This window comes from Blennius ocellaris (genome assembly GCF_963422515.1).
Source record: "Blennius ocellaris genome assembly, chromosome: 12".
Taxonomy (NCBI): domain Eukaryota; kingdom Metazoa; phylum Chordata; class Actinopteri; order Blenniiformes; family Blenniidae; genus Blennius; species Blennius ocellaris.
Genome location: NC_137661.1, coordinates 10,693,730 through 10,707,723, shown reverse-complemented (window position 1 = coordinate 10,707,723; position 13,994 = coordinate 10,693,730). Strand labels below are relative to the sequence as shown.

The following is a 13,994-nucleotide window of genomic DNA, read 5'->3' as shown; positions in this document are numbered from 1 at the left end:
CATACACAAGTGTATGGCAAGCTCAAAAAAGTATGATGCATCAATGTTATCTAGCGCACAATACATTTTTCGTGATTACATTAATAATATTGGAATTTACATATACTGACATTTCCTTCTTAAGAAATGTTTCCCTTTATCTGCAGTTTAACGTTTTAATTTTCCTTCAAATGTAGTATTTAGTTTGAAAATGGAAAAGATCGAAGTGATGCAATGTCACATTTAGAGCAGCTGGGAGAGGAACCTCATGGAGGTGCTTTGATCTTTTTTCACTGAGTTTTCCACCCCAGTTATTTCCTGACCTAATCGATGACATCACAATGCAGAGTTAGCATGTAATGAAAGGACTTTTGCTTTGATCACAAAGAAGATCAAAGCCAGAGTTAGAAGATAAAAGCCACTTGGGCATTTCATTTCAGTTGAACTCAGCTTCATTCAGCCTTTGATGTCACTCGTTTCACTCCTGTTCCAGTCTGATTGCCAGTTCATCACCTGCCAGAGGTCGAGAGACACGTGAGAGCGATTCACAGAGATACTTAATCCACAACGAGATTCTTCACAAGGATTTACGCCCTAACCATATTTATTGGCATCAACACTGTGAGTTGAATGAAAAGAAGTACATTTGGTGAACTTACATGACTCATGGAAGGCAATTGTTTGTGGGGGGGGTCATTATCAGTGTAGAATTACTATGAGTGTGTTGCAGATCTTCTGTGAAAAATTAACAATATTTTCTTTTTAATATTTTCTTCAGATTATAGTGAAGAAGAAGAATGGAAAATCTGACATTTCCACAGCTTCAGGAAATGGAGACTCAAGAGGGGCACATCCTCCAAGAAGTGGTCCAGATTTTGAATGTAAGTTGTTGTTAAATATATTTTATCAGTCACAAGTACTTCCAGTAGAACCACGCAATTCTGGATGTAAAAGAAATGAGAGGGAGATTGAAGACCACAATAACATTTACTAAGGTATTATAAAAATAAACTTCAGCAGGTCTAATGATTGTCTTCGCTTGTCTTTTACAGTATATTTGTCTTGCACCCACAATCGACCGACAGACACTGGCGGCAGATGTGATGCAAGTTGCCACGACGTATGTTAAAACTCTCAATGATCACCAGCAGAAAATAAACTGTCTGGAAAAACAGTTGAGTGACTTGTCTGAAGAGATGGAATCCGCCAATGAGACAAGCGATGGTGAAGACAGTTTGACAGGTATGTGATTGTTGACATTGTGAGTTTACAGAAGGTTATCTTCTAACTCACATTGATGGATATGCAACTTTCTCTATTTCTTCACAGACGCTGAGTCATCCAACTGTTCTGAATACTCGGATTACGTGAGTTTTGATTTGATAAATATCAGTTAGTAGTTTAATACAAATTGCTGCTATAATAAGAAACCAATAAGTAACCAATTACATTTATGTCAAAATCTACATTCAAAACTCAAATTATTTTGTGAAATCTTAGGAGGATGAGGGCAACGACATGATTGGAGAAACAATAGTGTCGTCCAGCGCTGAATATATAGTGGATGATATAATGGGCAGTGGTGCAACTGCAGTTGTGGCCCAGTGCTGGAAAATGCCGTCCAATGAAACAGTCGCTTTGAAATTTATTAAAGACGCGAGGCACACCAAAATGGCAAGAAAGGAGGTGAGACAGTAAAACAGTCATTACCATTTCACTATTTGAAAAATATGTGTATATATGATTTTACATGATATTGTGTGATTCTAGGCAAAGATGTTGGACTACCTGAAAGTTTTGGGCTGTGAGGATTTCAACATTGCGACCTTGAAGAGCTCCTTCGTGTTTGACGATCATTTCTGTATGGAGTTCAAGCTGCTGGACCGCAGCCTGTTGTACTTTATCAGGGATCAGATGTTTCTTACACTGGATAAGATCCGGCCAATTTTACAACAGGTTTTATCTTCTGTTCTTTCTCTTTTGTTTTATTTCTTGTTTTATATCTCTTGATTCAATGTTTTGGTTTTGGTATAATTCCCAGCTGCAACTTCCATAACGTAGCTTCCTTTTTAAAGTATAAGAAAAGAAAGATTGAAATCCACAGTATAGTAATTGCACTGGGTTTAAGGGTTGTAGACTCAATAATAATCTAACCCAATAATAATAATAATTCAAAATTATAGAAAAAAAATCTTGAGGCTTTTGAAATGCATTTCATTTTTAGTCTTATGTCTTTTGTTTCAGGCGGCCGTTGCTCTGCGTTTCCTGAAGCGAGCAGAAGTGGTTCACACTGATTTGAAGCCAGACAATATTATGCTGGTCGACTGTTCTCTATATCCTCTGGAAGTTGAAGTCATTGACTTTGGCTTGGCCGTCCAATGTCCTGAAGAACTGACGGGACACAGTTTCCAGGCTTTGTGGTACAGGTACATGAACCAGATCTCTGGAACACATCTGGATCCGCACCGTGAGCTGACTTCTCAGTTCATCAGACCACCTCTTCATCACCTTCGTGTGTTTGCGTCTATTTCAGGTCTCCAGAGATTCTGCTCGGAGCTCCTTCTGGCCACGCTATTGACATGTGGTCGCTGGGATGTATCGCGGCGGAAATGCTCATTGGGGAGCCAATGTTTCCCGCTGAAGATGAAAATGAACTGGTCAGTAATACAATTCAGACAGAACACAAATAATCATTCCAACCTCTTTGATAGCGAGTTGTAATAAGTGATTCATGTTACAGTTTGTAGTCAGTGGTTTTAAGCACTTCGTTGTTATAAAGGCAAACATCTTTTCAAAAGTCAAGACTTTTTGTGCATACATGTGTAGTACATCTTCTATTGAAATTTGTACATCTGTAAATTGTACATAATGCATAGAGCAATATTCATGTGTCTTTTTGAAAGCATGCTCCAACACTGTGTTGTGTCCACAGATGGAATACATCGTAGACATTCTGGGACAACCATCAGATCAGTTGTTGGATAGAGGCATCTATAGTGAGAAGTTCTTCGATAAAGGAAGTTCAGGACATCATCCCCGGGGTTGGACTTTAAAGGTACTATTCACTGTCTCTCTATTGACTGATCAGTGAACGTTGTGTATTTTCTATTGTCTTCTGAATCTGTTGAACTGATCAATTAATTCCGCTCCTCAGTTACCAGGTGAAAGTAGTCCTCAAAACCCTTCAACAGAATGCGCCGACGACATGCTCAGGAATCTGTCTGATGTGGTGAAGGTTTGTGAAATTTTTTGGGGAAAACATTTGTGTTGCTGAACAAGTTTAGTTATTTTACTAAATTGTTTTCGCTTGATTTTTCTGTCCCACTAGCCCCCTGATTCAGCCCACATAGAAGATGACCAAGCTTTTGAGTGGGACCGGATAATGTTCATTGATTTACTGGCCAAGATGCTCTGGGTGGATCCTGCCAAAAGGATCACACCAGAAGAGATGCTTGCACATCCGTTCATTACCTTGAGCCATTTCGATAAACAAAGCCACCACAGCTAGTAAGTGTGTACAAGTTTTCAACATCATCGTACATGAGATATGTGAAGTTGTTAAGCTTAATAATTGTTTATCTTCCAGTGTGCAGTCTTCACTCACATGCATGAACGTCTACAACAGAAGGCCGTTCCATGTTAAAGAGCAAAATGCCCAGCAGCACTCAGAGGTTTGGGACGATTCACAGACCGTCAACAGGTATTTGTCCAAATTTGATCTCTCTGATGATTTTGAGTCTTTTAAACTAACAGACTGATACAATAGCTGCTGAGTGTGTCCAACTATTCAACATCATTGGGCTTTTGCAAGCTGTTGAGTGTAATGATTGATTATCTTGTGAAATCTTCCAGCAATCACATGGTGATGTGCAACAGTGTCACCTCTGATGAAGTGGAACATGAGCAGCTTTCTGCCAGCACCACCGTGTCCACCAGCAACCATTTGGCCAATGAGCATTATTCGTCTGACCTGAGCAGGGAGGTGCAGGCCTCGACACAGGATGTCCTCAAGGAAGAAAAGAGCTCATGTGATGAAATACAGTTGGAGGTTTGGGACGATTCAGAGATGGTCAACAGGTATTTGTCAAAACTTCATTGCTCTGAGGAGTTTTAGTATTTAAAGACTAAACTGAAACTAACAATTTTCTTTCTTGCTTGTTAAAGATCACCACAAAACAATGAAGAGGAGACACAGAGCACGATTTGTGACTGCTCTTCCCCCCTGAAGGAAAACATCCAATCCAACAATAACACAAGTAAGAACATCGATGACGATACAAGCTGTTGTGAACATAATTGAAAAATGACTGGATCAGTTCGATGGACCTTATTATACATATAGTTAATTAGATAGCTGCACTAACCTTGGTTAATGGGCTGTTTTACCTGCAGTGTTTTACACGACAAATGTCATTTTGTTTTTCAGATTTCAGACTTGGAAAACGAAATATGAGAAGAAGACAACAAAGAAAAGCGAAGAAACAAAACAAAAAATCTTCTCACTGAAGACCCTGAGACCACACCTCCCACCGCTCCCCCACCAAAGCAAAGGAAAATATGTATAAAAAAAATAAAAAGTCAAAAACATCCAAATACTGTTGCTTGAAGATGAAATTTGTTTGAGCCCAATATGTATCAATGACCCAGAATGTGACAACGACCTGAATTGTTAGAAAATATAATGTAACAAAACTGAGGATACTGATGATTGGAGAAATAGATTACAGATTATAGAGAACACAAGACTATAAATGACTTGACCAACAGCAATCATACCATACATACATATTGTACATACATACATACATACATACATACATACATACATACATACATACATACATACATACATACATACATACATACATACATACATACATACATACATACATATATACCATACCATAAACTGTATATAGATCAGTGACGTGCAGTCAAGGGAGGCAGTGCCTCAGGGCCGCCCCTGGCCAAGTGGGGGCCCTAAGCAGGATTTTATTTTGGGGGCCCCCTTCCAATAACATAATAATAATAATAATAATTATTATTATTATTATTACTATTATTGTTGTATTGACGTTTGGAAGCCATCTCTCTCTCTCTACTCTCTACCTGTAAACAACTGCCTGCCGGCCCATCTGACCGTCTCTTTTTTTTTTCTCTCTCTCCTGCCTCGGGCTGACTTGGTGGCGGTGCTCTACGCACGCCTCTCGGCAAAATGCACGCGCATCCTTTGCGCATTTGCAGAGTATGATGATACTTTATTGATCCCGAGGGAAATTCAATTCACTTGCGCAAAATGGGGCCCCCCATGGATCGCGGGGCCCTACGCACAGCGTGTGTTCTGCGTGTAGGGAGGGGCGGGCCTGCAGTGCCTACCCAAGTATGAGTTGAAATATTAATTTTGATTATTTGTTTTAATATAATTAGAATATATTTTTCAATTTCAGGTAGCTTGCAGTACCTATAGGTTTGAAAGTGTTAGCATTTTGTGCTTTTCATAGCCCAAATGACTCAACACCGCTATTTCCTGGCATGGCGGAGAGGCTGCGCAAGTCGCTCACTCCTGCTGAAGGCCACACCCCCTCCTGAAGGCCACACTATGGAAGTATTTTTATAGCAAAACTATTTGTCTATGCGTATGGAGAGTTGTCTGTCTGTACCTCAATCTGTCTGTCTGAAGTTGGAGTTGCTAAAAAATACCACCAACTCACCAGTTATAAGTCGTTTCAAAAGTGGCTGTTTTTTACATGCAACTTTTCTACTCTTGAGGATTTGAAGCTGTAAAGCCTGGGGTTTGCTGCCCTGAGCTCAGGCTCACAGGCTCCTTCAGCCTGCCCTTGGCATCGGTAGTTAAGGAGAGGCAGCCATCAGGTGGCGCTATGCCTCAGGCCAGGGGGTGGGCATGCCTTGTCCTGGAGGGCCACAGTCCTGTGCGTTTTCAATGTATCCTCACATCAACACAGCCGACGGTAATTAGCTTTCTGCAGAGCCTCATGAGAACTCAGGCGTGTTTGAGCAGGGAAAGATCTAGAACATGCAGGGCTGCGGTTCTCGAGGACCAGGGATGCCCACCTCTGAGTTAAAGCAAAGCAAGGGGGTCAAATCTATTCTCCCTCAGAGGAGATAGCGTTTGTGTGAAGAACTTTTACATTGAAGAAATCTTACATTGAAAGGCAAATTGCGGACTTCCTGTTGGATTTACATCAGGGGTATCAGCATGTAATTTTTTTGGTCTATTAGACGAACAATTGAGTTTTGGTTTGATCTCCCTATGACATTCCTACAGGCCGTGATGGCCATTTGTAGGTGGCACTAGAGAGCACATTTTGGCACTCTGGGGTTTTTTTGTTACTGCTGTCAGTTGATTCAAACAAATTTACTAATCAATTGCACAATTTTCTGTAAGTCATTGCAATTAATTGCATTGTTTTTCTCCTGAAGACTGAAGCTTGTAATGGATATTTATTCAGGGGAAAACCCAGAATTAATGTCGACTCAACACAATGAGACTATATTTAAAGTCAGAGACCATTTTTATAATGTGCTTTTAGCTTTAGGTGAAACTGTTAACTAACAAAATAATATAAACATAAATTAATGAATAAATATCTAACATAAATTGGTTTTGTTAGAGTGCAGGTCCACCAATTTGACAATTTGAATATTTCTAGAAACAAAGTTGTAACTTATTACATGAATGAAGTGAAAATAATATACTGTAATCAAATCAAACTTTATTTATAGAGCACTTTTCATACATGCATACATGCAACACAAAGTCATTCACATAAAAGAAAAAATAAATAAATACAAATAAAATAGAAACACGCACACACCCACACCCAACCACAGACACATACACACACACACACACACACACACACACACACACACACACACACCAACTCCAACTGCCCGTAACAGAATATAAAAACTGATATAAGAATGATGTAAGAATGGCAAGGCACTGAATATCCACACACAAGAGACAGAGAGAAAGTAACAGATCATTAAGAGAGAGCGAGAGAACACACACACACACACACACACACACACACACACACACACACACACACACACACACACACACACACACACACACACACACACACACACACACACAAAACCACTGAAATATTGTGCAAGATGATGGTTTATGTTCATATCTTCATCAACCTCTATGTGTATGCTCATTTATATTTGGCACAAAGGCCACAAAGTTTGTAAATCTGCACTGTGTCCTCCACTCTTTGTCAAGATCAGACCCTCATAGTGTGTATGTCTCTGTGACTTTTGACAAGGAGATATTCCGGTATGGCATTGTTTCCACTCCCAATCAGCCCGCATATTTCACCCATGGCATGTACAGCACAGGAGTGTCCCACACACAGAAACTACCCAATACCAAATAACTGAGCCATTTATGGGCCAACAGGTATAAACAAACCATCTTCTTCTAAAACACTATGTCACAGGATGAGAATACAACCCAATAAGAACACACAAAAAGCTGTTAAAATGATAGGGATCAGATGAACATGCAGTCATGTCATACCATGATCAGGAACACACGTTCACTTCAAGCAGCCTCTGACTCATCAGACGTACACACTCATCACTGTTATACATTGTACATGACCATCCGTGTCCCTATAGAAGCAGACGTAGTAAATCACTTCACATACCAGAGATGTTACAGATCATCTCAGTTTAGTAGGTTCTGCACTTAAAACTAATAAGAATCATTCTCAGAATCCTGAAACTCAGGAAATTCAACTGTCGTTTTCACAGGTTGATGATTATTAATGCTTAAATGTCAATTTACATTCATTTTTGTTTAACAGTTTTATATCATAGAGATATTTCTTATATGTTGACCCCATCCTCTCTCTCTCTCTCTCTCTCTCTCTCTCTCTCTCTCTCTCTCTCTCTCTATATATATATATATATATATATATATATATATATATATATATATATATATATATAAAAACAGGATATCCTAAATTTTAGACAAGAAAATAATATACTGACTAAAACAATATTTCCTCGATAAAGGCAGATGTATTATAGTAAAGCTGGTGAACTGAATCACATTACAGTGTATGAGTCTCTTTACTGTAATAAAGTAGATGAAGGTCATATGATCTGCAAAATGTGTAGTTGGACATGAGTTACTTTATTACCTTGAAGTCACAAATGAATAATTTTCATATTGCCTCCTGTGGCAGCCTGTGCTGCCCTCCCTGAACTCACCCAGGCAGGAAGGATGCTGTACATACTGCACATGCCTCAGGTGTGTGACTGGCAGTACAAAGATTATTTTCCATCTCATGAGTTCATATTGGTATTGTGAGCTCTGCTTTGTGTGCCAGTGCTGATATTGAAACATTAAGAAGTGAAGGTAAAATGTTTTAGCTTGTCGGCCGCCCTCTGATACAGACGACAGTTCAGGCCAGCAGAAACCAGCCTCGCTGGCATGTTTGGGCAGATCTCAGGATAACCTCTCTTTTCACAAAAAAAAACTCCCTCATGAGGAATTGGAAAGGTTTTGATCAATCTTAGGCACGCTACTGTGTGAAAGTGAGGCCCTACCATGTGGCCAGAGGCTATAGAAGTCATGCCAGATTTATTTTTACAGAATCACACACGCATATCCTCAGACGTACCCTCAGAAAAATATGTTAGTATGTCACAATTAAGTAACTCTTGCTTCAAGAGTGATTCAGAATCCAAAGCTCTTTTGTGGGAAATTTGTCAGAGATGAATGGAACTGACATTCAAGTAGAATATTAGAAATGCATTAGGTATTTTTTTCTCCCAAAAATATACTCTGTTAAAGATGTGGCAAACAAGGATGACATACTGTGCATTCTCCCTTTATTCAATTAAAAACAGTCACTGAAACAACTTTAACACTTAATATTAGTCTTTGAACTTTGACATAAAAACAAAAAGCAAAACTTGCAAATCACAAAAAATAAGACAGACCAGTTAGAAGGGCAATGCATGACTCCAGCTGAAGGTTTTCAATAACAGTTGCTGACACATAACAATAGTGTGTTGTCTGCTAATCAAAAGAGTTAACTGTAAATACTGCCTCACAGCAAGAAGGTCATGGGGTTTAAATATGGTGTTGAGTTAGCATGTTCTCCCTGTGTGTGCATGGGTTTCCTCTGGGTACTCCAGTTTCCTGCCACATTCCCAAAAATATGCACTGGGGGTCCCTGAGCAAGACCCTCTGTGAGATATCTACAGAATATAACTGCAGACATCCCTTAATAACAATATCATAGACTGTAGTATCCTACAGGTATTTGACATATTTTATTACCTCCAGCCAATGCTGTCTCCTGCCATAGCCTGATCAATTTTTAAATAAAAGACAGACGTATTTGCGATCCATAGATGAGCAAGACTTTCACATAAGCAGTACTTTGAAACCCCCTTCTAATCTACACTAATCCTCATCTTGATTCTGAATCTTGACCTGAATGAGGTGCCACTTTGATTACCTGCTGCTCTAATGGGAGTGGTTAGAGTACAGTAAAATACATCAAAGAGGAAGCAAATACTTATCAATATCCATAATTTGACAAACTCAAATTCTGAAATGGCCAAATTTGAGCACCGAACTTCTATAAATTACAAACTATATAAATAAAAACTTTAATTTTATTTATGTACTTTTTTTTCCAGACAATACATGTTCTTATGCAGGGAAGTGTTTAGCAGACACCCTGCAGATATCAGGCAATCTAATTTCATTCATTGAATCGCTGCACAACAAATTGTGGGTAATCTCAATTGACTTTGATGTTGTGGTTTTGGCATGCTCTGAGCTCAGTGAGGTCACGGGGGAGTCAAGTCAACTCTACAAGACTGATGAGACTATTCAACATGTGATAACCTATTTTCACAGACCGGATGTGTTTGTTCTGTAATATGTCTCTCTGTCTCTGTACATTTGACACATTTCTTTATTTCTTTGGGATTGTACAATTTATTTATTATTCAATGCCAAACTAAAAACTAAAAATGTTTTCAGATCCATGATGTTGTATATGCATGCCTTTCCAGAGGTTATCTGGAAAAAAGTTTGGAGAATATTTGTAACAGCTCGTATCATCTCCATAAAATGTGGGCACGTGAAGACAGATGCCAGGTGGGAACACGCCTTGCATCTGGATGCCAGCAGTGGGAGTGTCACTCTGACTTTCATATCCTGGGTGTGGTATTGAGACAGACACGAGTTCTGCATTGTCACTTAGAGGTCAGATTGATGGCCTTTGAAAAATGCATTCAATCATTTAGCTTAGCTGACTTTAACATAAAGACACAAAGCAATGGGGAATAGCATGACTTCCAAAAAGTTACTTACAAATAGTCAGTCAGGCAACATCTTTTAACCAATTTACAGAAATAAAAATGATCAACAAAGGACTATGATTGGAAAACATCATGTGTTTGCTCATAATCAATTTAATTTAATTTAATTTAATTTAATTTAATTTAATTTAATTTAATTTAATTTAATTTAATTTAATCTTCTTTCCTTTTCATTTCTTTTCTTTTCTTTTCTTTTCTTTTCTTTTCTTTTCTTTTCTTTTCTTTTCTTTTCTTTTCTTTTCTTTTCTTTTCTTTTCTTTTCTTTTCTTTTCTTTTCTTTTCTTTTCTTGTGCAACCTCATGAATGCCAACTGCCATTGAACCCAAGTGAAGAAGAAGAAGAAGAAGGGAGACGTTCATCAGGGACAAACGCTGATGAAACAGTCATCAGGGATGATGAGAGTGGTGGGAAACAATGTAGATAGCTAGAACCAGCAGATGGTGGTAATGCAACTTCATGGATGCAACTGCCTTTAAAATCACAAGAAGAAGAAGAAGAAGAAGAAGAAGAAGACAAACATAAACTTCTCAGCCAACTTCATCGGTCGCCCAACTTTCGTTGGGGAAGGTAAGAATAATTCCTTGCATTCCAGATGGGCTCACACACCAAAAATTTCACGCATAACGCCAAATAGTGAGCATCCTGTTGTGTTTAGAGAATAGGTGACAATGACGTTTTTGTGTGGCCTGACATGCTGCATATGTCAATGAAATTTCATGGATGTAGGTGAAGTGCTGCCTGTAGTAGGCATTACAAATGCGTGAAAATGAGCCATTTTGCATGCTCCATGCCCATTGAATACAAAAATGTTCACCACTTCTGATTTGTGTGCAAATTCTTATGCAATGGTGAGAAAGTTCAGGCTGTCAAAATACAGCAAATGCAGAGAATAGAAAAAGAAACTATCATATTAATACAATAATTCCTTGCATTCCAACAGGGTTTTCACACTGCTTGATCCACATAGAACATTCTTTCACTTATATAATATGAAGGAAGCATGAAATTCTCTGTTAAATATGATATTTTATTGATGCAAATGAGGCTTAATAACATTCCTTTGAAATACAGTTTTCACCTCCTACCACATCGGTTCCGGAAGCAAAATCAGATAAAGTTAGAAGATGTTTTACACACAAAAAAAAACTTCGATATCAAAACATCTTTGGCTAAGAAGTTAAGGGTCCTTGCAGCCACTCTTTAATGAATTATTTTCCAATTTTGGCAGAACATACACAAAGACATAAAGTATACATGCATTCATTCTCTTCCTGAGGATTTCACTGGGTAATCATTCTAGATTTTTACATATAACGTCTGTACAGGTCAAAATGCTACAAAATATTCTTAAAAGTTAAAATTTTTGAATGTACACACATGTACTATTTACTAAAGTTGCAAAAGACTACAGTTATAATTACACTTAAATACTTTTAGGTTTTATTGGTGGGTGAAAAGGACAGGTACAGGTTCATGTATTTATATATGTACAAATAAATGTAGCATGCTCTCCCAATGCTGTACCTCTTACTCCATTCCAAAGACCCCACATCAGGGTCACTGTGGGTTCTTCATGAACTGGTAGTGAATGTTCTCTTTAAAAGAGTAATCTTCACATACTGAGCTAGTATTATTTGTTTTCATACGATGAAGTCCAAATGAATAGCTTGTCTTATTATATAAACTGTCTGTTTTTAAGATGTTTTTTCAAGCTCCTGACATGGCTTATTTTCTTTCAGACCTATTCGTTTATTCAACATCATTTTCTTCTTCGTCCTCCACTGCAGGCAGCTCCTTCTCTGGGAGCAGGCCATAGCTATTCAGAAACGTTTCCACGTCGGTAGCAAAAAACTCCTCGTTTAGGTGCTGTGTGCAGGCAAGGAAGTTTCCCAGTAGCTCTCCAGCCTTGTAGACGAGCAGAGTGGGTAAAAATTCATCAGAGAAACGCTCAGCGGCACCTGATGATACAGCATCAATCCTGCAGAACTTGACAGTTGGGTACTCAGTGGCCAGGCAGTCAAGGCAGTTGTTGAGCTCTTCACATCCCTTGACTCCAATTTTGTAAATGTGGACCACCACCACTGTGCTGTGATGCTCCTTCTCAATGACTTCAAGGAAGGCCTCTCCGCTGTCCAAATCATGGACACCTTCAAATCTTGGTCCAAAGCTGAGTTTGTCGTGCATCTCCTGCATGCAGCGCCTCCTGTATTTCTTGAGACATCCTTCGTCCTCCTCCTTGAGCATTTCATACTCTTGGACACTCATCTGATGAATGAAATGAAACAAAATCACATCACCATCACAAATATGATTTGTAATGGATTAGCAACATTTGGCATTTCTATAGTTTTTTAGTCTTTGACTTATTCACACACGTTTATCTCTAATGAGACGCATTCATGTGTTCATCAAGTGTTTTTCCAGGAATAAGTTTGAGAAGGTCTAAATGCCTGCAGACTTTCTTTATTGTGTTAGTCTACGACAAAAAAAAGACTCATTTCACAAAGAAATACTTGTTTCGTAATTCAGATCATCCGGAGATTGTAATCAAGCACACAAACACACAGTGTATTCACAACCCACTCGAGGAAAGGTCCTATTTGATGTGTTAACCCTGTCATCACACTGTGCTGGGTTGTACCTTGCGGTTAAGATTTGCTCTGGCGTCGTCTTTTGGCTTGCTGGGCGATGACATCTGTCGCAGCAGTTCCTTTTTTGCAGGAGACAGATTGTCCTGCTCCATACTTTCCAATTTAAACCTCCTCCAGTCATTGATGACTCCTTTGGGCCCTTTTAGAGAAAACACATAGTAGCTTGCATTATTTAATTAGAGGAAATTTCTATTGTCTATGTTCAAAAACCACATTGACAATGACAGATTATTTTGAGTGTTGTGTTTTTAAGTTTAAGATGAATGACCTGTTGTAGTTTGTGGTTTATCTTAAGCCTGTAGGAAGCGCACTAATTACCCCCGTGTTGCATAAGAAAAAGAAGATTAGAGTGTCCATTACGGTGCCAAAGCTCTAAAGATCTCTTGTTTGGCTCACTGTTCATGTGTCAACAGTTTTTTCATCATTGAAACAACACCATGTGAACTTACTCCTTGTGAATCGCCCTGTGTTTGAATGGTGCTCTATAAATACATTTTCCTTTCCTTGCCTTGCCTTACTCTTTACCAAACAAGTACTCAATGTTACTGTTCTAACGTTGACATATTAATATAAAACAAATAGCACAGAATTATAGATATTGCTTCATGTGTTGAGTAAATACTTGTGATTACCTGTGTGGGTTACAGAGTCATCCAAGTCATTCAGTTTGTCCGACATTGTTCAGGCTTTGTCTGCAAGAGAGAAAACAGAGTTACACTCAAGAATGTCATGTATGCATATGATCAACTAAAAGAAATTGCTTAATCATTTGAAGTAAAACAATGGGAGTTATATCTTGCCATTTTTCTCCAACATATGGTGTTTACCAGCAAATGAAGTTAAATATACTTGTGGTTCAGCTTGTGGGTACTAAGTAAGTCCCATGATATTCAATTAAATTAATGCAGTCTAATAGGATTACTGAACTGCAACAAATCAGTGCAAGTTGCCGTTGGACTTCAAGGCCACAGAAGA

The 13,994-nt window shown here is 38.6% G+C and overlaps 1 protein-coding gene across 1 annotated transcript; it reads right to left on the bottom strand.

Annotated features, from left to right (window-relative positions):
* Positions 1 to 12,117: 12,117 nt before the first annotated feature.
* pdcb (phosducin b) lies at positions 12,118 to 13,697 on the bottom strand (the record flags this gene model as incomplete). The annotated part of the gene is made up of 3 exons (XM_080506907.1): positions 12,118 to 12,633; positions 13,010 to 13,158; positions 13,652 to 13,697. The coding sequence occupies 3 exons, from the start codon at positions 13,695 to 13,697 to the stop codon at positions 12,118 to 12,120; spliced, it is 711 nt and encodes a 236-aa protein (XP_080363033.1).
* Between the last annotated feature and the right edge of the window lie 297 nt (positions 13,698 to 13,994).